This window comes from Rhamphochromis sp. 'chilingali', assembly GCF_963969265.1.
Source record: "Rhamphochromis sp. 'chilingali' genome assembly, chromosome: 18".
In the NCBI taxonomy this organism is placed as follows: Eukaryota; Metazoa; Chordata; class Actinopteri; order Cichliformes; family Cichlidae; genus Rhamphochromis; species Rhamphochromis sp. 'chilingali'.
This window is the reverse complement of record NC_137945.1, coordinates 2,163,095-2,182,812: the sequence shown is the minus strand read 5'-3', so window position 1 is coordinate 2,182,812 and position 19,718 is coordinate 2,163,095. Positions and strand designations below refer to the sequence as shown.

The window sequence follows — 19,718 nt, the reverse complement described above, 5'->3', positions numbered from 1 at the left end:
GTCAAAGAGCCAGAGGGAAGTTTGCTGAAATGTGTGCTCGCTAGACTTTTGGTCACGTCTTACAATCACTACAGTTTCAAAATGACTGAATGTGAAATACAGCCACCAGTTCCTCTTCTGTTTTTGAGCTCGTGACTGCAGTTAGGGTCAGTAAAGTAGTTTTGGGGGATGTTTTTGGTTTTGTTTCTTGGGCTCTGACTGTTTTTTAGTCACGCCAACTTTGCTGTTTGATCACGCGGTTCTGATCAGTTCATCGTCGAGTCACAATTTCTGCAAAGCAGTCCTGAGCTATCAGTCTCAAAATAAGACTGGAGGGTTAAGCTTCCAGGTTAAAGAACGCCGTCCATAAAATCTGCACAGGAAACGCTGAAACCAGGAGACGGCTGCCACCTGTCGTGACTCGCACACCTGAAAGCAACAAGGATGCGTGACAACGCCACAGCGGACTGATCTCAAGACCCTGGTTCCAGTTCTTTGTGGGAAAATGCGCTTTTTTAAGTGAAAAGTAACAACAGCGAAAACGGCGACTCTGCTGTGTCACATTACAAACTGATCCTCATCTCAAACTTCCCTCCTCAGACTGATAAACGACCTTGTATCTGTAGACATCATGACTCCATTGTGCACACACATCGGCCACAGCTGTGAGCAACTTCCTGTTCAGCTCTCAGTTACGAGCTTTCATTGTATGGAAATGATAACCACAGTGAGACAGGCTAACTGAGACGTGAGCGCCGTTGGTTGACTCTGCTTCTGTACAGCTGTTTGGATCACGTCATGGCGTCAGCTGCACAGCGTGCAGACATGCAGACGGCAGAATCCTGTCAGGGTTTCTGCTTTTTAGTTTCTTCAGACAGATGCAGAGAAGGAGCTGCAGGCCGGACTCAAACCCGGGACGGCTGTATGGCATATGGTCGCCTGCTCACCCACTGCGCTAAACCGATGGCTGATTCAGTGTTTCTGTAAAGGAAAGTGTGTTTCTGATACTAGAAATGAATATTAAATAAATTCTAACAACAGCTGATCAAGCTTAAACGTGCTGCTGCTGTTTAGCGCGACATTGCTGGTTTCCTCTTTCTGGCGCAAAGTGGGCGATCAACAAACGAGAGACGATCAGCTGATCATTGATCAGTTTCATGATTGAAGTAGAAACAGGAGAGGGGGGGGAGAGAATGAGAGAAGAAGAGACAGCTGTGCAGCAAAGACACAGAATAACTCCAGCTTTGTGTCTTTTTCATTGTAGCTGAAGTTTGGGACAAAATGTTCCTTTTCACCTCAATAAGAAACGCGTAATATTTTATCTGAATACCAGACGATTCTGTTTTAATTAACCTTATGAATAAAATAAAGTTCAACATCAGTAACATAGCACCACCCAGCTGTATAGAAACTCCGTCATGCTAGCTAGCACGCAGTACGGAAAAGTCAGAATAGCGAAAATAAACTCCACCTAAACTTGGTTCATATCTGACCCAGAGAGACTGCAGGTCAGAACTTCTTACCTGAAGTTCAGTTCACACTCGGACCAGCGGCCGCCTCTGGTCTCTCCTCCTCCAGCCTCCCCTTTCCCTCATCCACCTGCTGGCCTCCACCACGTGCTAATGTTATTGAATCTGTGGAAGCTCCGCCACAGCCACCACACGAAGTAACGAATAACCAGCCCAGTTATCCCAGTAACGAGTAACGCGTTCCTGACTTTGGCATAATAACTAGTTACCGTGCTCGTTACCAATAATAACGTAGTTGCTGTGACGCGTTACTTAATAACGCGTTAGTCCCAACACTGCTTCTGAGGGTGCATTAAATACATTAGAGGGTTAACTAGGCAACTGAGTTTGGGATTTTATGCTAGTGACCGACAGCCAGCTACAAGAAAATATATGTTTCTAAATGAGCTGGCCACGCTAGCACTTTGCTCGCCACCTCACCTCTCTGCCACGTTTACCTTTGTCCCCAAATTGGATTCAGGTTGATGGGTCAACAATTCTGACAGTTTGAATAGAAGCACAGAGACTCACTGAATCAGTCAGGTGTGCTGGAAGTGGTGGAAAGTGCACAAACAACTTTATTGGGGACAGCTGCTGTTTTTTGCTTTTTGTGGGCAGAGTCACAGAATTTGTGGTTGTACTTGTTTTTGCAGCTAGCACGCAACGTGTGTGTGTGTGTGTGTGTGTGTCTGTGTCTGTGTGTGTGTGTGTGTGTGTGTGTCTGTGTGTGTGTCTGTGTGTGTGTGTGTGTGTGTCTGTGTGTGTGTGTGTGTGTGTGTGTGTGTGTGTGTGTCTGTGTGTGTGTGTGTGTGTCTGTGTGTGTCTGTGTGTGTGTGTGTGTGTCTGTGTCTGTGTGTGTGTGTGTGTGTGTGTGTCTGTGTGTGTGTCTGTGTGTGTGTCTGTGTCTGTGTGTGTCTGTGTGTGTGTGTGTGTGTCTGTGTGTGTGTCTGTGTGTGTGTGTGTGTGTCTGTGTGTGTCTGTGTGTGTGTGTGTGTGTCTGTGTGTGTCTGTGTGTGTGTGTGTGTGTCTGTGTCTGTGTGTGTGTGTGTGTGTGTGTGTCTGTGTGTGTGTCTGTGTGTGTGTGTGTGTGTGTCTGTGTGTGTCTGTGTGTGTGTGTCTGTGTGTGTGTCTGTGTGTGTGTGTGTGTGTGTCCTGGAAGGTTTGTTTTTTCTAATGCTGATAACCATCGTTCAATAACGTGACTCACTGAGCAGACCGGTTTAAAACATGGTCGGGGACAAAAACAAGTCTGCTGCTGTCTAAATGAACCAAACTGCATTTTGTAAATAAGAGAAGATTGTAGCAGAAAAGGTTGTTTAATGTCTGTGAGGCAAAGTGTCTCTGACTTCACAATCTGCTCGGACAAGAAGGAAACTGAAAGCAGAGTGACTGGTGGAGCCTTACAGGCTGATATCTCCTCTGTGCAGCGGGATCTGTGTAATAAAGTCTTTATCTGCTGTGTAAACGGTGCATATGTTTACACCCCGGCCCTTCACAATAAAAGCCTCTCACTTTGCTGGAGGTGTTTCACTGTAAAGCAGAGCCATAAACTGTTTGTAATGACTGTGCTGATCTAAACAGTGACTCTGCAATGCTTTAACCTCCTGTGGCCTCTTCTTCCTCCCTCCTCTTCTTCCTCTTCTCTCTGTGTTATCTCTGCACGCAGCCAGAGCTAAGGAGTTTCGTATGAACTTTTCTGAAGTTTTACAAGGTACAGTCTCAACATTTAACCCGCCATAACTACACATCCCCATCCATCGTATTACACCCTGATTCCATCAGAGCCCACTGTGACTGCAAGCTGCAGGTGGAAGAATCACGTTTCTGCTTTTAAAATAGTTTAAAATGAACCTTCGACAGAATGTGAACAAACAGCAGCTGTGAAGTTGTGTCCAAGATGATGAAGAGAGTTTGATTAGAGGCAGAGCTCTGCCAGATTGTACAGAGAGTTAATGTAAGGGAAGTTGCATTGGTAACTACGGTTCTGTGAATTCCCGGGTGACTTTCAGTGGTGGTAAACGAGGTGGTCACCTTGTGTCTCCTTGTGCTGTAAACACAGCCGCATGTCTGAGTGTAGGCCGCCTGCGCGTGTACGCTGTTGGTTACCACGTGGCAGCCAGCATCCATAGCAAACACTCCAGGTGAGCAGCTGTTATCCAGGAACTGGCAGAGCCGTAGTTACCTGCATGACTTCCTCTCTGTTTCGTTCACTTCTCTCATAGATCTGAGTGTCTCTGCTCAAATCTTATCTTGTCCTGCGAGGAGACATGTCTACCTCGTTTACTGTCACGGGGCATCAGGAGGGAATGGAAATAGAGCCTTTATTAACTCAGTATGGACAGGTTTTATGAAAATGAAATAGAAAGTTAAAAGGTTAAGAGATCGGCCTACCGCCTGGTAAGCTCCTGCCTGTGGCCTGGTCTCTGAGCTGGCAGCTGTAGAGATGTCTGCCTTCTCTTTAATATTTAATATGATGGGACTAAAGGTGCTCGTTTTATATTTTACTGTTTTATAGGTTTTGGTGGTCCGGCTAACTGAGAGGTCCACAAAACTAAACAGCAGCATTTGAAATGCTTTCGATTTGTGGTTTGAGTCGGGGTCTGATCGGTGGGGCTGCTGCTTATAACAGACAGAATTCTCCTCATCACCACATCCTTCCTCTTTTAACAGAGACACTTCCTCTGTGCACTTTAACAGACTGATGCATGCTTTTATTTTTGTGACTATTTTTGCCTTTATTTGATAGAGCAGCAGTGAAGCTGCACCCAGAGAGGATGCTTTTAGTCTGTTTCTGTCACATGGTCAGAGCTTCATTTACCACTGCTGTGACTCTGAAGCCGGCCCTGTGACGGCATCAGACAGAAAATGACCGAAACAAGACCGAAGGCCTGATTCACTAATGTGCAGCTAAACCATAAAGAACTAATTATTTATAACATGCTGCAGAGAGATGAAAAACATCAAAAACACACTTTGTTACATTTTCCTTTGTCCTTTTTCACCACCTGAGCTCTTGTAGTAACATCCTCTCATTACATTTTCTTCCTCTGCTGTGGTTTAATGGCACCAAATAGAGAACTGATACCATCTTAACAAAACTGGTGAATGCAAACCATGGATGGACACAGATGTAGCCACCGTGATGCCAGCACAGAGACCAGCATTTTTCCTTTCTTTCTTTTTTTTCTGGCGCTTTGAATCCGACTCTTAGAATAACCAAAATTTACAACAAGGGCTTAAAGTTTTATTCAGTACGATCCAAGACGAGCGGCACATAGAAAATATGAGACACAGAGAACTTTAAAGTGTTGCAGTTGACTCTGGTAGCTGCATGCACAAACATTTTCGTGTTTTTCAGAATTTGTTGGTTGAACTTCATCTCCTCTTCCTCCTCCAGGTAAACTGACGGCCTACGACACAGACGGAGACGGAGACTTTGACGTGGAGGACGCCAAAGTTCTGCTTGGCAAGTCTGCTTTAATTTTGCTGTTTGCTGCCCGCTTTTCTGCCTGCCTGATGTGGTTTACAGACGTGTGACAGTGCCTCGGATTCAGAGATTAACCCGTCGAACATAAACTGAGCTTAAAACCAGCTGAAGCATCACAGGAAGCCACAAAGCTCAGGTTTAACACAGAGTCAGCAGCGTGACTGCAAACGCAGACGAGATGCTCAGAGATGAAAGTGTGTGGGCCACGAGTCCATTGCTAATGGAGGAAAAAACCCTGAGATCAGACGGTGCTGTGAAACAGGGGAAGCATGCAAATATAAAGACGACTGCAGAACTGCAATAAAAATAAATGAAAATGAGCTGCAGCTCAGGGTTCTGACAGTTTAAATGTCCATCGCTGGCACAGAGAAGTGCCTGATCTACTGTATCAGTGTCCCTGCAGGTCGTTGCTAAAATCTGTCAAGTATGAATTTATAAATCAAGAGAGGAAGGTCTGAAACGGTCGTGAGACACAGCAGGCGTGTTGTCATGTTTCAGGGTGTAGTTACGCGGCGCAAAGTTTTGATTGTCGGCTGGTTGGTTGGGAAAAAATGAGACAGTCAGTAAGGGTTGGATCTCCAGCATGAAGAGAAAGTGAGGTAGGCTTTTCCCACATGAGAGCAGGACGTCATGGTCAAGCTTCTTCAAGTAATTAGTAAACAGACATCAGCTGAACATCTGGATGTTATAAGAATTGGCCTTTTGGTACGTTGTCATAGTTCTACTTCCTCTTTCATGGTTAAGTTATACATTACATATGCATATTATTACGAATCCCTAAGCCACAGAAAGCTGGCACAGCAGCCCTTCAGCCTTTCTCTGAGACAGAGGGTCGTTCGGTAGACGCTCTGGCTCGAGCTGCTGCTGCTGGACACTTCTAAGATTGGGTGGTTCGCTCAAGTCTTACTGGGTGGAGACCACGGGGCGCACTGGAGAGATTATGTGTCTCAGAGGGCTTGGGACCGCTGAAGGGTGTGTCCAAGGAGAGGTCAAGGAAAGGGAGGCTCAGCTCGCTGCCACCATGACCTCGAACAACATACGGAGAAAATGGATGGAAGGATAAACGTTCTGTAAAGCCAAGGAGTTTCACAAATCCTGCACAATAAACAGAGAACATCAATGATCAGAGTGCTGAAGGGACACTGTTGAATATTTCCATACCTAAGTAGAACTAGAAAACCAGACCATGTTCCCTCACTTCTACTTAAATTTAGTGTGTTGAGGTCTCAGACGGGCCTTAAACACCGTTCATTATTTCACTGGTTCAGATTTAGCACTTAGTGTTACGCTGCTTTTACAAAACCTCGACAGGATTGTGAACATTTGTGGCTACTAGAGCGGCTTCATTACGCAGCTGTCTCCAGTTTGAAAACGAGTGTTTAAACCAACCACAGCACAGCCCGCCTCTGATCTTCAGGTAGAAATGGATCTGCTGCAGGCATCGTTTTCTGTTTCCATGATTTGAAGCTTTTTTTTTTTTTGGACACTTTTCTTTGAGTTTCTCAACAACTGTCATTACCTTCAACAAAAGCGGAAGTTTTCATTTGAAACCTGTTTATGTATCTCAAAGATCAGTTTTCTGCTCTGTCTTTCACTTCAAAGATGATCTTATTATTTATGAGGCCGAGAGCTTTTACTTTTTTAGGTTTTGTTGCCAGTAAACTGAAGACAGTAACCGAGAGTGCAAACAGGAGGTGGTGTTTTCAGACTCTACCACGGCAGCTTTGCATGATTCCCAGTTTAGAATAATCCTTCTTTGTCTGGGCTGTGGGCAACCCCATCAGTTCATCTTATGTCTGATCTGAGCCATAGTATCTGCTTCCTTTAAGCAATGTGGGTGGGGCTTGTGTGAAATGACCATATCAGGTAAAACCCTCCTTGTGACATCACACAGATCTAAGAATAGAAAAAACAGCTTGAACCTGAGTGTTTAGATCAATCTGCCAACTCATTGTTTGAAACTTTGTTAAAAATAAACATCCAGAGTTTGAACAGGTGATAAATGACCGGAAATAAGAAATGTATTGAGTCTGTGTTTTGATAGGGCCAGGCAAGTATTGCAACCTCCTGTAAATAACAACAGAGTGTTGATGGCATCCGCTGGCAGTATGAAGTCTTAATGGGAAGCTGTGTTATAGATGTCGTGTTTGAAGTAGTCTTAGCAGGAACGTGGCCGCCTCTGTTCGTTTTTATTGAGCGGACGTCGTGTCAGAGGTCATCTGACGTGGTTGAGACAGGAAGTAAAATCTTTATTAAATGTCTATAATTCATCTTTAACTCACTATCTTTCTCTTGTCCCGTCTCATCACCCTGTATTTATTTATTTTACCACACTTTTTTGTTCCAGTTTACTCCCCCCGTCCATCCTCCCTCCATCGCATCATTTCCACTTCTTTTCCTTTATAATTTCCTCCTTTGACCCCTCTGCACTTCCACCCATCCCTTTTCTTCTCTTCCTCTCTCTTCCGTCAGGCCTGACCAAAGATGGCAGCGGTAGTGCGAATGCCGAGTCGCTCGAGGAGGTTCTTAATATTTTAGCTGAGGAGGGCTCTGATTGGATCTATGGCTTCTTCACCTTCCTTTATGACGTAGTGTCCTCGCCCTTAGAGCCAGGTGAGGAGGAGGAAGCGGCGGCCTCTGAGATGATGGAGGAGGAGGAGGAGGGCGGGACAGCCTCCTCGGATGACGGGGAGGTTAAAGGGGTCATACTGGACCTCCAGAACCAATAGGAAGCAGAGACACAGGCGGTAGGGAGGCTGCCTGGTCCCGACCAGACTGGGATGTGCTGTAACCCAGTATGATTGGAGGAGGCCAAACAGGGCAGACTGGTCCGAGTTTTAATTTAATAAATCCGAAACACCACAAGCAGGAAGAGCTGAAGGCTGAAGGGATTCCAAATAACGATCGATCTACGGGATTCGTTTGTTTGACATTAACAGATCTTCTCCATCAGATAAAAATGTCCTGCGAGGTCAGAGGTCAAACGGTAAAGCAGGTGCTAGTGGCAACTGGAGGAAAACTGAAGGAAATTCATTTTTAGGGACGATAACGAGTTTGAATTTAACCCAGCTGTTACCTCCGCTCTCATTCATGATAACATTTTTAAACAGACAGAAGACGTAAGCGACCGACCGCGAACAAAGCGAGAGCTTTGGTGCTGTAGCTGTACCGTACGGAGGGTCGAAAGTGCCAGGATAACAAAGTAAACAAGCCAGTAAATAATTCACAATACAGAAATAAAATACTACAAGACACCACTGACAACCAGTCAAAGGGAAACAAATAAAAAATAATTCAATAGAAAAATTCAGACTAAATTTATTCAAAAGGGAAAGTAATTATTGTCACGTTTTCTGAAACTATAAACACCTTTATTCATTTCTGTATAATTTATGATGCAGTTACCAGTGAAATATTCAACATATTAGTCATTTAATTTGTTAATTAATGTTTACATTTTTGGTCTAAGTGTTATATAAAATCAGTTATCCTTAAATGTCTGTCGTCACAGGTCAGTTTTATACAAACTCAAGGACACGATCTTTGATGTCACAGAGGGCGTTTATCCTCTTTATTCACCTTTATGTTCTCATCTTTGTACGCAGCATAAATGTTTGCCTTTTATGACTTATTTTATCGTAAAGTGCTGGACTTACTGCACAAACACATTAGTGCGTAATGTATGTGAGCCCATAAGCTGTTGTGATTATTTTCTCTGCACACGGTAACAAAAAGCAGGGGTGTGATGTGAGCGTCCATCACGTGGTTTCATTCAGGTCAGTTTTAAAATCTTTACGGCGACGTTGCTGAAACTGATCAGAAATCTGTAGTTTGAGTAGTTTTTATTTGTGGTGTGTGCTTCTGCGTTGTTACGTATTGATCAGTTTGCAGTCATTTCATACCAGTGGCGCAGAAACATAACTCGGACTTTTGTGAGGTCACTCGGGAGTTTCCAGGGTTATAAAGAAGGTTTGCTGTTTGTGGTAACTTGTGCTGCTGGCCTCACCTGCTTCACAGCAGATTATTGCTGAGATAATCAGCTAGTATGAAATCACCACCTCTCACCAAAGTCCTGCCACGACCCCTCAGAACTCAGAGCGTGGATCGTAAGAGGACCAAAGATTGTTAAGTGTAAAAACATGGTCACTGTTCTATAAGCTCAGCATGAAATCCTAAAATAGAGCACTTACCGCTCGTATGTGTTGACTTCTCTCTTTACTTGTTCCCCATTTATCATCAGCACGATTGCAGCTTTCTAAACTCTGCACAGGTTTAACCCTTTAAAGCCGGTCAGAGCGGGCACGCTCTGTTTTGCGTAACTATTTTTAAATCCCGGTAGCTCTGCAACCACGTGAGCTAGCGCAATAATTTGTTTTGCATATGGAACCGGAGGAGTTGTACTTGCATCTTATGGCATCAGCTTGTCCTCGGTCAGTTTCCTTCCACATATAGCTTTGCAAAAACTGCATAAAAAGCACTTGCAGCAACAAAAACATAATATTCCAGAAACACGCTTTGCCGATCCGATCAGCTGTTCATAACACTTCCTACGTTGGAATAGACGTCAGTGCGAACTATCGCATGTCCTCCATGACCTGCCCGAAACCGGAAGTGACGTCATTTTCGCAGAAATGTAGTTTTTTTACCATCAGGGCCTCATGAGCCTATACTGGTGTTTTTAAAAGTTACCTTTGACTTTATGACTTTCTGTGTCGTTTCTGGGATGCTGAGGACTCATATTGCACTGCTGGAAATAGTTTATTTTGATGCATATGCTGCTTTTTTGCAAATTTGCACTATAATATTTATTTTCGTTTTTCCTGCACTATATAAAAATTGGTGTCTTTCAAAAATAAAACTATGAAGACACTCAAAATAAATTTCCTGTGGTGGGAAACTATTTTGTGCAACTTTTTTGTATTTACAGTTTTCAGGGATAAGCCTCTTAAATTTCTCTAACTACAAATATATGTTAAAAAAACAAAAAACGCTTTTCAATTTTTTTGTAGTTTATTGCACTTTTTTACAATTTATGTAATTACTATGCACTTAATGCAGACATATTATTAAAATCTGGGCTATAATTGTTGTATTGATGTATAGCAACTTGAAATGCTTCCAAAAATGGCTCCACAGCATGTAAAACTATAATATAAGCTCTGGCGGACTTGGTTCTGTGGTAGGTCTTAAAGGGTTAAGTCACTAATATCTCACATTCATTAATGTCATTTTAGCTGTAACTGTGTCATCACGAGAGCTGTGATAATAATGACTCTGTCAGCTTACAGCCCTTCCTGGCTTTAAATAAACTTTATTAATATACATGATGCACACACGCTGCTTCTGTCTTTGTTTGGAGAGTCGGTCGCTCTGCAGACACGTCCATGTTTCTGATTGGTCAGATGCTGCCTCTGATGCCTGCACTGCACAGCAGGCTCAACATAGCCCGATATCGTCACCTAATCTGGCTTCAGTTAACCTAACGTCAGCTATCAGGTGGTCATCAGCCGCTGCTTGTGTGCTTTTCTTATTAACACTTTGTGCATTTTAACAACATTTATATTTCTCTGCCTGTAAAACACTAATGTGCACATCTTATGTTTGACCTCTCACCTCTGACCTTTGGATCACTTTTTGGGCTTTGTTGTGTTCAAAGCTGCAGACGATTAGAGCAGTGTTTCCCAACTTTTTGGAGCCACGGCACATATTTCACATTAGAAAAATCACACTGTACACCGCTGAGCAAAAATGTCACAAACAGCATACTGATCGTTTCCCCCCACGGATCAGGCGCCGCAGAATTGGCTCGGTTTGTCCCCAGTGTACCTTTTTTGCTTTTTTCTGACCACTACCCAAGTTAGGGCCTTCATCTGGGTCAGTAGCTGTACTGCCCTCTAGTGGAAGAGAATGTAATTGTTCTGCCTGTCACTCACGCTGGTCACTGAGAGTACTAATCACCAACTAATCATTTCTCACGGCACACCTATGTGCCACGGCACAGTGGTTGGGAAACACTGACCTAGAGGATGCAGGTCACCTGTGATGAGTAATAAAGTGCAGATCAGATCAAAGACGCATTAATTCTTTTCTATACGGTGGCCTCGTACATCTAGGCTTCGCCAATTATCAACAAAAAATGTGGACGGTGAACAGATTAAACAGTTACTATATGAATTTTTCTAAAATCTAAACTTGTAAGTGTTTGAACTTCAAACCTTCGTATTATATGGTGTTGTAAAGAAAGCATAAGAGCATCTTCACCTCAGTTATAATTTGCTTTTAGGGAGTGAAACATAAGGATGATGTCCTGAATCGATTTTTGTTGTCTCATTTAACAGCAGTGTCTTTAAATAGTCCTGTTATTTATGGAAACTTGAATTGTAAATGTCTTTTATGCATGACTGAAAGTCTGATTAACAACCTGTTCAGATAGTCTAAAGAGCTTGGAAAGAAAAGCATCTGGACTTCTTTAGGGCTTAAATCCTGGGACTCTCCACCAGCTGCTCTTAGAGCTGAAGAAGCTTCTCGCATGAAACGTCTTCAACAAAACTAAAGAAGTCCAGACGCTTTTCTTTCCGAGCTCCTTAGACTACGATGATGACCTGGGTGACTGAGAACCTTCGCAGACAACCTGTTAAGATCTCGGTCTGATTCCTCCTAAGGTTCAACAAACTTCGTCTGTGCAGGAAAAACCTGCACGAGCATAATTTGTTTATTTGTTTTTGTCACAGCTGATTGTGTTTACCTTCCTTTTATTCTGTGCATCGGTTCAGATGATAAGAAGTTAAAAGGCCATGCTGTGAGGAGAGACAGGCTGAGGAAAGGTAGTGTACAGAGACTGTGTTTGTGTGAGCTCACAGCCTGCCGTGCGCTCACCTGACAGGTGTGTCTGCTTCCTAAACCCTGCAGAGGAGCAGAAAGAGGTGAAGAAGAGAGGGAAAAGGAAAGGTATCTGCACGACTCCGTTTGATGCTGAGTGACTAACTGAGCCCATAACAGCCTTAACTCTCTAACTGTCTGCCTTTTTGTTACAGAGTGAGGTCGTTCATGACTTTGTTTAGTGGCTCTGTTTGTGCTTCTGAAATACACTAATACCATTAAATACAGTAATGTTTTTACGTGTTTGAGAGTGTTTATCTCGAGTAAAAGTTGTGGATACATCCTCAGCTTTGACTGAAGTGTTACAAGATCACTGAAGTTATTTCAGACCAGTGAGGCATGAAGCTCAGAAATGTTAGTTTCAGTCAGAATAACCAAACCAGAGTCAAAAGAGAGACTCTGTGCCAGAAGTCACTCTGAGACGCCTGAAATCGCCGCTGTTTTCTTTTATTGTCAAGTTTTTGTTGTTTGCACCGCTTGCTGTGCTAGTTTGGCTTTCTGTTATCAGCAAGTAGACCTTCACTATCAAACTCTCTGATTTGTTTGTCCTCATAGAAGATGAGGTGTTAATGGCCACTGATGCTGAGGTTAAACTCCCAGAAGGTAGTGATCCCTCTGTGTGGGTTTGTGCCTGAATTTGTGGTACTGCTGTGTGTCATGGGCTGTTTTTCCTTCTGTGTATTATTAGTAGAGGTTACAGGAGAGGCTACTGAGAAGAAGAACACGACTCGAGGTACTAAAACCTGCCGACTGCATGTCCAGAGTGTCCTGTACTGTGTATAATTTTATAACTAAAGAATGCAGAAAGTGTGAATTTTAGGGGCGTAAGTGATTGAAGCAACTGCCAGTGACAGCAAAGGGTGCCATTAGTTAACCCATGCTAGGATAGTAAACACCGGAGCCTCGAATATCCGCTGTGACTCACAGTCAGTTATACCTATCGTGGTCGCCCCTTTAGTCATTTAAAATTTGGCTGATATCAGCTTCAAGGTTATCTTCCCTTGCACCCCTGGACGGTTTCCATCACTGGACATCCCTGCAAGTGGCTACTTGCCCTCTCCTGTCTGTGATTTCACCGCAGTCCTCCAACTCTAACCCAAATTTCATGTCGTAGAGCAAAGATGGTGATGACTGCTAATTTCCCTCGGGATGAATAAAGTATTCTGATTCTGATTCTGATTCTGATTCTGGGTCTCTGGCTACAACCAAGAGACTAAAAGAGCTATTCTGACTCAGAGTCTATTGTGTCCGAGCCCAAAGCTAGTCCGTCACGAGCAAGACTTTTTATTTCATTTTTCAACTTGCGCGCCATGAAATTAAACTCCCAGAGAAAGACTATTCAGACAGACTTTACTGTAAAGTCCCGACTCTTTAAACTGAAGAACATTCAGAGGAAAACGCCTGAACTAGGAATCTGTGTGACGAATCGACTGTTTTTTTATTTCTGCCTCTAAGATGTTACCCACCTACACTCTCTGGAGCTGTAGCCTCACCACACCTCGCCAGAATTGTCCCTATTAATTTGTTCTCTTCCACAAGATGAAGTTGAAGATTTTGCTGTTTTGAGACAGTGGAGAAAGTACAAGCGGTCAGAACAGGAAATACCAGCAGTAGTGGAAGCTGCCCAGAGGTAGGAAAGCAACGACCATGAAGGTGAAATCAGCCAAATTTAAATCGGATAAAGTTTGATTTTCACGAGTCTCACATCGTACACACTGACGAGTTCTTCACAGGGATAATTTAATCCTTGATTCTAATAAATTGAACTCTGTGGATGTTTTGTAAAAGCAACATAATCCTAAGTCTTAAACAGTCGACCCCATTTGTGTGGCTTTTAAATTGACCCTAACATCGGACTTGCATCTCTTCCCCTGCATCTCTAACATTTCCTTGGTTGCTGTGTGCCAGCACACTAATGAGTCGTAGTGGTGAGCATGTGGACAGTAATCTTAAGACTTTTCACCTCAAGCCTCAGACCACGTCGTCCGAGGCGCCATGCTGCGTTCGACTCTGAAGAACGAGTTGAGGACGATCCATGAGAAGATGGAGGCCAAGAGGATCGCTCGCATCGCAGTGGCTGAGATTAGGGCTTTTCTCACCCAAGAGGAGGAAGCAAGGGAGGCAGTCTGGGTGCTGAAGAAGAAGGAGCTGGAGGTGGCTGAGGAGCAACTCAGACAGGAGAGGGAAAGTGAAGAGAGGAGAAAGGAGGCAGAGAGGTTGGAAAAGGAGAGATTGGAGAAGGAGAGGATAGAAAAGGAAAAGATTGAGAAGGACAAGCTGGAAAAGGAAGCCAAGGAGAAAGCTGAGAGAGAAAGGTTAGCTCAAGAGAAGGCAGAAAAAGAGAGACTGGAAATGGAGAGGCTTGCTAAAGAAAAGGCAGCTAGAGAAGAAAAGGAAAGAATGGAGAAAGAGAGGGTGGAGAGGGAAAAGGCAGAGAGGGAGAAACAGGAGAAAGAAAGAGTGGAAAGCGAGAGGGCTGAAAAGGAAAGGCTTGAGAGGGAACGCATTGCCAAAGAAAGAGAGAGAACAGAGCGGGAGAAGGCAGAGAGGGAAAGATTAGAAAGGGAGAGACTTGAGAAGGAAAGGGTCGCCAAGGAGAAGGAAAGACTAGAGAAAGAAAGGGTCGCCAAGGAAAGACTAGAGAAAGAAAGGGTCGCCAAGGAGAAGGAAAGACTAGAGAAAGAAAGGATCGCCAAGGAAAGACTAGAGAAAGAAAGGATCGCCAAGGAAAGACTAGAGAAAGAAAGGATCGCCAAGGAGAAGGAAAGACTAGAGAAAGAAAGGGTCGCCAAGGAAAGACTAGAGAAAGAAAGGGTCGCCAAGGAGAAGGAAAGACTAGAGAAAGAAAGGATCGCCAAGGAAAGACTAGAGAAAGAAAGGATCGCCAAGGAGAAGGAAAGACTAGAGAAAGAAAGGATCGCCAAGGAAAGACTAGAGAAAGAAAGGATCGCCAAGGAGAAGGAAAGACTAGAGAAAGAAAGGATCGCCAAGGAGAAGGAAAGACTAGAGAAAGAAAGGATCGCCAAGGAAAGACTAGAGAAAGAAAGGATCGCCAAGGAAAAGGAAAGACTAGAGAAAGAAAGGGTCGCCAAGGAAAGACTAGAGAAAGAAAGGATCGCCAAGGAAAGACTAGAGAAAGAAAGGATCGCCAAGGAAAGACTAGAGAAAGAAAGGGTCGCCAAGGAAAGACTAGAGAAAGAAAGGATCGCCAAGGAGAAGGAAAGACTAGAGAAAGAAAGGGTCGCCAAGGAAAAGGAAAGACTAGAGAAAGAAAGGGTCGCCAAGGAAAGACTAGAGAAAGAAAGGGTCGCCAAGGAAAGACTAGAGAAAGAAAGGATCGCCAAGGAGAAGGAAAGACTAGAGAAAGAAAGGATCGCCAAGGAAAGACTAGAGAAAGAAAGGATCGCCAAGGAAAGACTAGAGAAAGAAAGGATCGCCAAGGAGAAGGAAAGACTAGAGAAAGAAAGGATCGCCAAGGAAAAGGAAAGACTAGAGAAAGAAAGGATCGCCAAGGAAAGACTAGAGAAAGAAAGGATCGCCAAGGAAAGACTAGAGAAAGAAAGGATCGCCAAGGAAAGACTAGAGAAAGAAAGGATCGCCAAAGAGAAGGCAGAAAGGGAAAGATTGGAGAGGGAACGGATCGCCAAGGAGAAGGAAAGATTGGAAAAAGAAAGGATTGCGAAGGAGAAGGCGGAGAAGGAAAGATTGGAGAGACAATGGATCGCCAAAGAAAAGGAACGACTTGAGAAAGAGAAGATCGCCAAGGAGAAAGCAGAAAAAGAAAGACTGGAAAGGGAACGGCTTGTTAAGGAAAGAGACAGACTCGCCAGAGAAAAGATAGACAAGGAAAGGATAGAGAAGGAGCGCTTAGCCAAAGAAAGGGCAAGAGTCGCACAGGATAAGGAGAAATTAGAGCGAGAAAGAGTAGAAAAAGAAACGACAGAGAGAAACGAGAGGGAGAGGATGGAACGGGAAAGACTGGAGAGGGCAGCGAAGATGAAGCTAGAGCGGGAGAAAACTGAAAAGGAGAAGATGGAGGTGGAGCGGCTGGCGAAAGAGGGCGTGGTGAGACAAGGAAATGGCTTAAAGAGACGAGTGCTACCGGAGAGGAAGCTGAACAGTTCGCAGGTGAAAGGTGAGATAACTGAGAGAGTGACCATGACGGCGGTCAGGAGAGAGAAGAGCGTCTTAGAAGAGAAGAAGAAAATGCCTCACGGCACAAAGTGATGACCTCACAAATGGTCATGGCTCTGATTTGCCAGCCTCAGCTCCCATATTCGGGAAACGGATGAAAAGCTACTCGGTGGGGTTTGAAGGTCTTGTAACCACCCAGCAAAGACGATGCTGAACACAAGTCTGAACACACTTTGCAATCCAGGCAGTTGTTTTGAGTCTCCTTTGTAAATTAAATAAATACAAACGGACAATCTGATTAAAAACCCCTCTTCAAGTTTTATCCCCAACAGAGGTTTAAAATGTTTTCCCTCCAACGTGTTCTGCTTCTGTTGCTCATTCACAAAGTTACAGGACATTACACCTTCATTAAGGGCTCAAACCAGAGTCTTCAGTCTTAACTGTGATACAGACACCACACAGCTGGAACTGTGGTGAACTAGAAATTAGTATTTCAAGCCAAACCACTCACACATGACTGTATTTGATGCACAGAAAGCAGTAGCGTGGCTTCAGGGCAAATTCACCATTAATCTACAGATGTGGCCCACAGATTGTTTCCCTTGTGTTACTGCTGCTCTTTCAGTGCTGCAGACCTCTTCAAACAGGCCGATTTTCAAAAGGCCAGTTTCATGAGATTTATGTTGTCTTTGTTTTTCTCATTTTTATGAGACTTTGGTTGATGATGTGACATTTATGGTTTTTCTTATCATGTTTTTTGCTCAAAGGATGAGAGCCAGTATAAGGCGTCTGAATTGTAAGTGTTGAGCTTTAGTTCAAAGTCATGTAGTGGATCTAAGTGGTGAAGGATGTTCGAGGACACCGGCTTTTAAAATAACCTGTAATAACTGTTGTGTAGTGACGAAGCATCAGGAAGTCACGTGTCGTGAGCTGAATAAAGAAACTTTCACAGCCTCTGAAATTATTTTGTTTTTCCTCCAAAATGTGAGAAAATGTTTGCTGAATAAATCCCGCTCATCACATTAAGATGGTTTCTTTCTCGTGGTTTAATAAAAATGAAAAAGCTACAATATGAGTTCATTTTTAGAGACACAAAGACTCGTGTAATTTTTTTAAACCCCGTTTGTTTCATTACCTCTCTCTGTTTAATGGCAGTAGAAAGCAAGCTGTTTGACTTATTCTCACTTGCTTGATTATCAATAACGAAACAACCAAATGTCACATTTCATTTCATTGCTGCTTTGCAGGGTGGCCGGTTAGCTCAGCTGGTTAGAGCGTGGTGCTAATAACGCCGAGGTCACGGGGTCGACCCCCGTACGGGCCAAAGTTTCATGTCTTTTATGCCGACTAGGTTTGTGTTGTTACGGATGAACATGTTAGCATCTTGCTAACCAACCTACTGATGCTTCTGTGAAGCTGTGTCTCCTTCCAGCACCAAAAAAAAACAACATGGAGGTCAGCTGGACAAATAGGTCTGACTCTGACAAGGTCACAGGTTTGACTCCCATATAGGCAAAGTGGAGAGCTTTTACTTGTTCTCTGTGCTTCCTTTCCTGTTGGTTAAAGCCTCTTTCGTGTAAGCTATTGTTAGCTCTGTGGGATAGAGCGTGGTGCTAGTAATGGCAATGTTATGGGTTCAGTCCCTACACAGAGCAGGTGTATGTGCTATTTAAAGGCAGTGGAGGTGGTCTCAGGTTGGGCAGGAGGCTGGAGTTGGGTTATCAAGTGCATCCAGAGAATTTGTGGAAGCATCACACTTATTTCTTTCATCAAAGCTGGAGCTCAGACTTCTTGGATGGTCTGTTAGTACAATAACCTCACTGCAGCACAGCATGTTATTGGTCAGGTAGCGTCATTAAAAGGCTCCAAGAGCATCAACATGGTCCAAAAGTCCACTTCAGGGTCTTCGATTAGCTGAGGTGAAGCCTTGCAGACCCTGGAGGTCTCTGCTTGGTGCAGAGAGGGTTTTTTTTCCATAACCAAAATACATGCAAACATCCCCAACAGTCCAACAGCAAAGCCTGTTGAGCATTAACAACGAGGGCAGAATCCCTCTTCCTCTGCTCAGTGCTATCTCGAGCCACCACTGCTTCCTTCTGTGCTCACCGTGTGCTTGCTGCTTCGATCCTATCAGCTCAGATTTCCTTCCACAGGAAGATTATCGGGGTGCTGGCGCTCCCGAGCTCCCTGCTGCTGTCGGTTAAACGTCTTAAAAACGAAACCCCGCTTTTTGTTTTTAAAGGCACTGTCACACTTGGCTGTAGACCAAATCAGGTTTATATAAAGTTCACACAATTCAGAGCTTCCTCCTTCTGCTATGTCCCATCTTCTTCTCTGAGTGCTGCAGTCTGGTTTTTATGTATGCTACTCTCAAAGGGACGAGAACCATTTTTCCTTAAGTTTCCCATGTGTACATATCTACTTTTTCACATCAGTCGTCCCTCATTGTTGGCCTTAAATCAGAAATACAGAGATTTTTAAAAGCTTATTATGGTCTAAACGAGTCTTTAAAGCTGATTTGTAAACAGTTATTTAACATTTCATCAGATCTGGAAGGAAAGGCGCTGTTTTACGAGAGCTCGCTTTACGTTTAATTGTCAAATAAAAAGCTGTAAATAACTTGGCGTGGTCTTTAAAACATTTATATCCTGAACACTGAACAGGACTGAAAGAAGCAAAGAGGCTGCATGTAGGAGACACACCTGAGAAGCAAACAGGTAAGTTTACACACACACACACACACACACACACACACACACACACACACACACACCCCACACACACACCCCCCCCCCCCACACACACACACACACACACCACACCCCCCACACACACACCCCACACCCCACACACACACACACACACACACACCCCACACACACACACACACACACCCCACACACACACACACACACACACCCTCTGGCTCTGCTGACTCTCTTCTGATACCTGAGAAAACCTCCTGGGAGCTGACCTGATTCCCACCTGTGGATTTGGACCTGCGAGCGTCTCTGTGTCCTGCCAACAAAGCCTGACCGGCTTCACACTGAAGTTCTATATCAGTTCCACCCTGGAGCTCCTCCACAGTGGGAGCTGCCCAGTACAACCAGTCTGCTAGTGTCTGAGCTCTGCTGGAAACCTGATTTGTTCTCAGCGTACTTCCTGTCACCGCTCATTTTCTTTGCTATTGTTTAAAATTGCTGAACTACTGATGTCTTTTTATTATGTTCACGTTGACATCAGTATTATAGAGAAATATACGTTTTATTTATTGAAAGAGATCTTTAATCTAACTTTTGCACTTAGATGATCTCGCTTTGGTTTTTGGTTCCTTAAATGCAGAAAATTTGAAGGAAATATTGAATGAAAGCCACACTTTGTATAAGTTTATCTTTAATTATTTTACTACACTATTTAATGAATAATTATGCCTTTTTTTTTTTACAGCCAGTGCAGTGTTTTTTGTATTTTTGTTCAGCGATCAGGAGTTTGTTTAATAGGTTTCTAGTATTCACAGCCATTAGAGTCTGAGTGATTCGGTTTAAGTCATTTTGTCTTGTCAGCTCTACACTGCTGTGGCCGGTTAGCTCAGCAGGTTAGAGCATGGTGCTAATAACGCCAAGGTCACGGGTTCGACCCCCGTACGGGCCAAATTCATGACTGGCAATAATTATGTTTCTGAAGTCAAATGTTTATCTCAGACGCCGTGGTAAATACTTTCCTAAAACATC

The 19,718-nt window shown here is 43.8% G+C and overlaps 1 protein-coding gene across 16 annotated transcripts in view; it reads left to right on the top strand.

The window, feature by feature from the left end:
* Positions 1-19,718, top strand: part of unm_hu7910 (un-named hu7910) — a 46,241-nt gene that overhangs the window by 11,449 nt on the left and 15,074 nt on the right. For 7 of the 16 annotated variants that reach the window (XM_080865116.1, XM_080865115.1, XM_080865113.1 and 4 more), the window contains exons 5-6: positions 4,885-4,953; positions 18,651-18,704. In XM_080865116.1, coding sequence (XP_080721242.1) covers positions 4,885-4,953; positions 18,651-18,704 — 123 coding nt within the window. The other 9 variants (XM_080865117.1, XM_080865109.1, XM_080865118.1 and 6 more) reach the window with 8 other exon arrangements.